Source organism: Piliocolobus tephrosceles, chromosome 11, assembly GCF_002776525.5.
Source record: "Piliocolobus tephrosceles isolate RC106 chromosome 11, ASM277652v3, whole genome shotgun sequence".
In the NCBI taxonomy this organism is placed as follows: Eukaryota; Metazoa; Chordata; class Mammalia; order Primates; family Cercopithecidae; genus Piliocolobus; species Piliocolobus tephrosceles.
The window spans coordinates 20,062,975-20,070,774 of NC_045444.1; the positions used below are offsets into that span (position 1 = coordinate 20,062,975).

Genomic DNA, 7,800 nt, shown 5'->3' on the forward strand with positions numbered 1-7,800 from the left:
TTGGCTTTCTTTATTAGCAGTTCAGTTGACTTATGCCCAGGTGTTCTGAAGGACAATAGTGGGTAATAGTTAAGAGCAAGAGCTGGAACAATAATTAGTTCTTGACTCTGCCCCCTTGAAAGTGCCATGTATGGAAAGTCTCTGAATCTCAGTTCTCTTGTCTGTGAAAAAGGGAGTGATGGTTATCTACACTAAGAAGACTGGATGAGGAAAGCACACACTGCCTGGCATTGCACAGACCTGGGTTTCACAACTGGATGGTGGAGTAAAATCCAAACATGATTGCATACCTTTTCTTCTTTATACATGCTTATCCTTCTGAAAGATGATCTTTCGTACAAATGGGTGCTGGCTGGCCATTTCTAAACTTTCATCTGAATTTAAAGTGGTTAGGGCTTCAGATTCGTAAGTCCTGTTACCTGGTTTCAAATACAGGCTTTGCTACTTACTACATGCCTTTGTTACTTAGGCTTTCTGTGCCTCCGTTTCCTCTTCTATAAGATGTAATTAGTAACAGAAGCAGAATCTATCACAGAGTTGTGATAAGGGCTAAGTAAAATATTACAATGAAATACCTAGGATAGTGCTTTGCATACCATAAACGTATCTATTATTATTTTTGTCTTCTGCCAGCCAAAAGAATGTCAACAGAAATCAGAACATAACACTAAGTAAGTTTAACATGTACTTTTATTAACAACTTAATACAAGACTGTACACTGTAGGTGCTGAAATCAACCCGCTCCTGAAAACTGAAAAACCAGCATTTCTATGTCACTTTGGGCTTTGGTTATAAGTGCCATCTTCTACAGCAAAATCACATGGTGTGACCAAACGTCTTAAGAACAGGAAGAAAGAGATGTTCCACGGGAATGGAGAGATTCTTTATGCATAAACAGCTGGGGATCATTTCTAGCTTTACGTGATTCACCACACGCACTGGAATGTTCAGTTCCCTTTTCTACAGTCCTACCACCAGACATACAGCAACGAAGAACTTGGCCACAGGTCCTGCCTAGACACACATCAATATGAAACGAAAAAATATTTATATAAATAAGTCAATTAAACCTCACAAAAACTAAAGAAACACAAGACAAAAATCCAATAAGCAATAAAAACTGTACAATATTGGTCAGTCTTTTATATCTGAAAACTGTGTAACTTAAAAAAAGAGTTCTTTATCGTATAAAAAAAGTCTTTCACATCTGTGTTAGCTGGAGTGAAAACTTGAAGACTCGGACTCAGTGGAAACAGACGAGTGTCCACCTCGCTTTCCTTTGGAGAGGATCTTGAGGCTGGACCCTCTGCTCACAGAGGTGAGTGCATGCTGGGCAGAGGTTTTAAATTTGGCTCCAAGGAAAGCATAGAGGATGGGGTTCAGACAACAGTGGAAGAAAGCTAGGGCCTCGGTGATGGAAATCCATTTGTGCACAGTGTTCTCAAACTCACACCCTTGCTTGATGATTTCCAGGAGGATGAAGGAGTCGATGCTGATCCCAACGTAATAAGGCAGCCAGCAGGCGAAGAAAGCCAGGATGAGGATGACCGTGGTCTTGAGGGCCTTGCGCTTCTGATGGCCCTTGGAGTGTGACAGCTTGGAGATGATAATGCAATAGCAGGACAGGATGACGATACCAGGCAGGATAAGGCCAACCATGATGTGCTGAAACTGGAACACAACCACCCACAAGTCATTGGGGTAGAAGCGGTCACAGATATATCTGTCATCTGCCTCACTGACGCTGGCAAAGATGAAGTCGGGAATAGTCAGCAGGAGGGCAGGGATCCAGACACCAACATAGACCACCTTTTCAGCCAACAGCTTCCTTGGCTTCTGACTGTTGGTGGCGTGGACGATGGCCAGGTAGCGGTCCAGACTGATGAAGGCCAGGATGAGGACACTGCTGTAGAGGTTGACTGTGTAGATGACATGGACCGCCTTGCACAGGAAGTTCCCAAAGTACCAGTTTGCCACGGCATCAACTGCCCAGAAGGGTAGCGTGATGACAAAGAGGAGGTCGGCCACTGACAGGTGCAGCCTGTACTTGTCCGTCATGCTTCTCAGTTTCTTCTGGTAACCCATGACCAAGATGACCAATCCATTGCCAACAATGCCAGTCAAGAAGATGATGGAGTAGATGGTGGGCAGGAAGATCCTATTGAAATGAGCATTTTCTTCACGGAAGCAGGGTTCCTTTATGGAGTCATAGTCCCCTGAGCCCATTTCCTCGGTGTAGTTATCTGAAGTGTATATCTGCAAAAGAGGCAAAAGAACGGACATTCACTTCCAATTCAGCAAGCATTATCCAAGTTAAAAAAAAATTCAAAGCAATTTAAAAAACCAATTCAGGCTTGCTTTCTTCAGGAAATTCTGAAGTATTGGACTAAGGGCACAAGAGAATTAATGTAGAATCCTACAACTCTCCTCCCCATCTTTTCCCATAGTCACTTCATTATATCCTTCTTTAGTAGAACCAATGACAAAATTCTTTGTTTAGAACAAAAGGGCGCTGCGATGCTGAGGGTTTCAAAGTCACATCTTGGCTAACTCCTCTGCCCCGCCCACTAGAGGGAAGAAAAAACCTTCCTTAGGAGGAAAAAAAAAAAACCCCACACACACAAAGAGGCCACTCCCAGGCGGCGTGGGGGGTGGGGTGGGTGCTGCGAGGAGGGGCTGTGATTAACTTTTTGTATGAAGTTTTTCGCCAAGGGAGAGAAGAGGGGAGGGAGGAGCACGGGGTGAGGGCGGGGGCGTTGCAAAGACTCATTCTCCTACGGCGCAAAAACTCCATTTTCCCACGCCTGCCTAAACACAAATCATTCTGCGCTTCAAGCAACATGTAGTGGGTAAAGAGAATGCGGTCTTAAAACGAAGGCCCTTTGAGTATATTGGCCGGGAGTGTCAGAAAATGAACAAACGGCACCTCCTCCCCCAAGCGGCCGCTCCTCTGGGGCGCGGGTCTCTTTTGCCATCCTCGTGTTTATCACTTGGTGCGTTTGGGACGTTAGGGAACACGGCATTTTCCTGGGTGGAGAAGGTAACGGGGTCTGCACCCGTAGTCCTCGTCCCAAGTTTCATTTCCTCACTCTCCCGGGTGGCTTCCCATTACCCCGCCACTGATCCAGTTAACCCGGCCGGAGGCGGGCAGCTGGAAGCCTCCAGGCAGTGGGCACGCGGGGAGCCCCGGTCCGCCAGGGCTGCCCAGCCCCGGTCCGCCGCGGCTGCCCACCACGCCCACACTGACCGGCCGCAAGCAGCGCTGCAGGGGCTCCGCTGGGCGACACGCCAGGCTCTGTCCCACCGGGTGCTGGGGAGAGACTGGGCGGCTCCGCTGCGAGCGTCTTTGAATTGCGCGCCGCTGCAGGAAACCAAAAACTCCCTAGCAAGAGGGTTTCAAAAGGCTTCTGGAAACCACCGACAGTTAAACATCGCAACTGGACTCGGAGAGAGCCAAACGGTTTCCCCACTTGCACCTGCCTGTCTTCGCGGCGGCTACCAGGCAGCCCAGGTGCGGTCCTAACCTCCACCGCACCCCCCCGCCCCGCCTTCCCGCTCCTGTCCCCGGAACGCGTGTCTCGGGGCTGGCAGCTGCGAGCTGTGTCAAAGGGGAGGTCAAACCACTCCTCTGACCTCTGCACGATCCCAAACTCTCGAACTGCAGGAGACACTCGCGGCCGTGGGAAAGAGGCGCGCTTTGGCCAGGGGAAAGGTTCCCCCCTCAAACCCAAAGCGCGCGGGCCGATCAACTCCTAGCTGCTGCCGCCACTCGATCCCCTCAGAAGATCGGCGCGGTGGGTCCACCCGCCTTTCCCGCCCTCCGCCTACTGTGCCCGGACACTGGCACAGCTCCATGGGCCGCACAGAGTTTCACAAACACGCACCCAGCGTCAAGAACAGTCACCAGGCGCTTATCCCCGAAGTTAAAGCGGACGCAGTTTCCTGGGAACTCCGCCCAGGCGCGCCGTCCTCTGCCTCTAAATTCAGAGAATGTAACTCGCTCCAAGAAATCCCCGCTTCCCCAAGGAAGAGACCGGGGGTCTGAGTCCCGAGGTAGCGCGCACGCCTTTTCTGCACTTGTGCACAGAATGTTCTTATGTTTGCAAACAGCGTGCAAGCCGCCGCGCGCCGCGGGACTCAAGGGGGAGACACATGCAGCCACTGGAACGCTCTTTCCAGTCGTTTTTCCTCGACTCACAGAGAAAAAGATTCCAACCCTGCTCCCCCCCACCCCCGCGCACCATATAGCCATGATTAAGAAAACTCCTTTCCGTGACCCTTTTTTGGAGCTCGGGTACCTCCAATGTCCTGGCCGCTTCTGCCCGCCCGGGGAGGGGCTGCGCTCTAAGTTCAAACGTTTGTACATTTATGACAAAGCAGGTTGAAACTGGACTTACACTGATCCCCTCCATGGTAACCGCTCGTTCTCCAGACGTGGTGGCTACTGGAGCACTCAGGCCCTTGGGGTCACTTTGCTACCTGCTGCCGCAGCCAACAAACTGAAGTTTCTGGCCGCGGCCAGACTTTTTATAAAACACGCTCCGAGCGCCGCGCATGCGCCGCTGGGGCGCGGAGGGAGAAGGCGGGGTAGGGGAGAGCTCGAGACGCGAGGAAGGAGGGCGCACGGGAGGGGCGGAGGGGTTCGGGGCTTGGGAAGCCCAGGGGACCCTGCTGTTCGCGGGTGGTCGGTAGTGAGTCTGGAGCGGGACAGGACCTCCCAGAGGCATTTCCTAAGTTTGAGGAAAGCGGGATGCGCCTCAAGACAGGTGGGAAGCGCGGGCTAGGGACGCGTCTCTCTGTGGCGCGTCCATCCTTGCTAAAGTGGATGGAATTCCAGACTTGGGAATGCTACAGTAGAGACACTGAGGCCCAGGGAGGGGAAGTGACTTGCCGGAGTAACCCAACCAGTAGGCGGCAATGTTGGAAGTAGGGCCAAGCTTCCGACGCCATTCCCCGCGCTTTCAGCACACGCAGCCCATTCGGAAGAAAAAAGGCGTAAGGATCCTTCTTTCGGAGGATGTAACTATACGTGCACATTCACAGCATCACAAGGGTCAGGTGCAGATAATTAGAAGATACTTTCAGAAGAAGGTAGGATTTGGCATAATTCTGGAGACTGTGATCAGACGTAGATGTGCATTGCTCAGTAATTTCATAATAATGGTAACCAATTCGTGAATAGTGCTTTATTATTCTATAACTATGCTTTATTATAAGAGTAATTTAGCGACCAGTACTTTTTGTAACAGATCACGAGGATCTTGCACAGAATCACTCATTCATTCTCACAACACCGTGTGGGTATTGCCATCACAGAGATGCGTTTAGTCAGGTATTTCTAGAAGGACGAACTGCGTGCCACGCACTGTTCTAGGCGTTGGGGATCCAGCGTGAACCAGACAAGGCCCGCATGCAGAGGAACCAGCAAATAAGCCCGGAGAGATGAAATGCCAGGGATGGGCAGGGATTCCAAGCCGGGCTTGAACCCAGGTCTTCGGTCTCCGTACTCGGCGTCTTTCACGATTTTGAGCGGAGGACTAGCTTTGGCACGAATCAGAAATTAGGTTGAAGAACTGGGCGGGGCGGAGTGGGGGTGGGGGTCAGCGTTTAAAGCGATCCCAGACTGGCTGAGGTTTGCAGTGGGCGCGCAGACAGTGCTTTCCACCTCGCGCCACTTCCCGCCGGCGCGGAGACTGGGTGGGGCCGGGGAGCGAGTGTGGCGCGGGGCGGAGAAACTGCGCCCGCAGGCGGAGTGGCCGCTGCGGAGAGAGCTGGGACTGAGGTGCTTGCGCCGCGACACGATCTCAGAGGCCCCCACCCCGAAACGGTCCCGAGGCGAGGAATTGCCCAGACTGCACCCTACACACGACCCTTTTTTTCTGATCAAAAGAGGAAACATTTCAGTCTGGAGTGTTCCAGAGTTAGTTCGGCGGCAGGGAACCTTTTCTCTACAGAGCATGACTTTCCCCCTTTGTCTGGGACCCCTCCCTAATGTTGGTGGTTGAAGGTTCTCATCTACTCTGCACTTTCACCGATACAGGAAAGATGATACCCGGGCCGGGAGATGGGACTCTCAGAAACGAACAAGTTAGGACACACACTAATGACCAGATAAAATCAATTCTAATATTACATTTGTGGAATTAAAAAAAAAAAAAGAAACTCCAGGTTCTTGGAGGGTGGTGGCTGGAAGAGGTTTCGGAAGCTCCACGCCCCTTCTCACAGGCCTTACATTATGTATCTCTCTCTTCATCTGTATCCTTTATAATATCCTTTACAATAAACGATAACGGTAAGAAATAAAAATGAAAATAAAACCATAAAAACACTTTTACTTTTTTCGAATCTTTAATAAAACTTCAGGATCTTCATATTTTTATAGACACGGTAGATCCTACCTACTGAAGGTCTGGAATTTCAGAGCATTTTCATGACTTGCTTTTCACAAAGCCTGGTAGTGGCAGAATCGGTATGTTTTATCCTGGACCGTAAGCTGCAACCGTACCACAAAACTCCTCCCTGCACGATATCTAAAACCTGAAAGGTTAAATCTCCCAAATCTGTTCAAAAAGGGAAAGAGGATAAAACTCGGAGCAAAATGGTTTGCATAATAAATATTTTTGTTGATTGTTGGCAGACAAAAGAAAGCTCCTTCCTTTATCTGAAGACTCCTTTCAGATCTTTTTAGGGATCTCTACTAAAAAGAAGCAGATAATTAAAAGAACAATGAGATGCTATTTGGTGACTACCAAATTAGGCAAAAATCCATTTTTTTTCAAAGATAATATTTGGTCTCCGGATTTGAAAAGACCAGCTGTCTCTCGCTTGTCACTGGTGGGAATGTGGCTTGGGACAGCCTCACTGGAAAGCATTTTGTATTCAGCAGAAACTTTAGAACAGTAATTCCACTCATAGAAACTTATGCCACAAAGGTATTTGTGGAAGCATTTTTTTTTTAAATAGTGAAATGTCTGAACATCCCTAAATAACCACTGTTAGTGGAATAGATGACAAGATTTTGGTTCATCCACATCTGAAATTCCATGTGGACATTGCGAATGTTATTTGTGAAGAATTTTTAGTGACATGGGAAAATACTTGTGAAACATTAAGGGCCAAAAGCAGGATTCAGATTGTGTGTGTAGTGTGATCTCAGTTATGTTAAAATATGCATTTGGAAAATATGGGAAGGAAAACCAAAATGTTTATAGGAGTTTTCCTTGGTGCAGAATTATATTTGATTTTTGCTTTCTTCCTGGGGTTTTTCTATGCTTTCCAGATTTTCTGTAATAGACAATAATCATTTTCATATTCATAAAAAAGCCAACAAATTGTATGACCAAAAGGAATAAGAAGGCCTCCCTTCACGCGTGTTTCCACTTCTAAAGTATCTACTAGATGTGAGACTTTTTTTTCACAATAATTCTTTCCTCTTTTCAAGGAAGGCTTGTTTTCCAATGGGCTAATCTTAAACTTCTTTTTCCACTGGGCTACCTAAACCTGATTCTCAACTATTCTGTGATGTTCTTTAAAAAACAAACAAAACTCAAACATTTATTGAGCACTTGTTATGTGTAACTGACCTCAAATAATCCCCTCAATAACTCTACAAGGCAGGTGCCATTGCCTCTATTAGACGGTAAAGAAATTAGGATCTGGAGAGATGAGGAACCGGCCTGTGACCCCGGAATGAGGATCTGCACCCAGTCTGTCTGGCTCTGAAGCCCAGGTCATACTGCTTTGAGTGGCATCCCTTGTGATATTACTCAACTTTTAAATGAGTGTATGTCATACTCCTA

At 48.3% G+C, this 7,800-nt stretch overlaps 2 protein-coding genes across 2 annotated transcripts; both read right to left on the bottom strand.

The window, feature by feature from the left end:
• Nucleotides 1-672: 672 nt before the first annotated feature.
• Nucleotides 673-4,543, bottom strand: CXCR4 (C-X-C motif chemokine receptor 4). Its single transcript, XM_023193748.1, has 2 exons — nt 4,399-4,543; nt 673-2,257 (listed from the first exon to the last, which is right to left on the bottom strand). Exons 1-2 carry the CDS (start codon nt 4,411-4,413, stop codon nt 1,214-1,216), a joined length of 1,059 nt encoding a protein of 352 aa, XP_023049516.1. The 5' UTR covers nt 4,414-4,543; the 3' UTR covers nt 673-1,213.
• On the bottom strand, nt 3,162-4,392 carry LOC111527475. The gene has a single exon (XM_023193749.3). It carries the CDS (start codon nt 4,365-4,367, stop codon nt 3,780-3,782), a length of 588 nt encoding a protein of 195 aa, XP_023049517.1. The 5' UTR covers nt 4,368-4,392; the 3' UTR covers nt 3,162-3,779.
• Nucleotides 4,544-7,800: the final 3,257 nt, after the last annotated feature.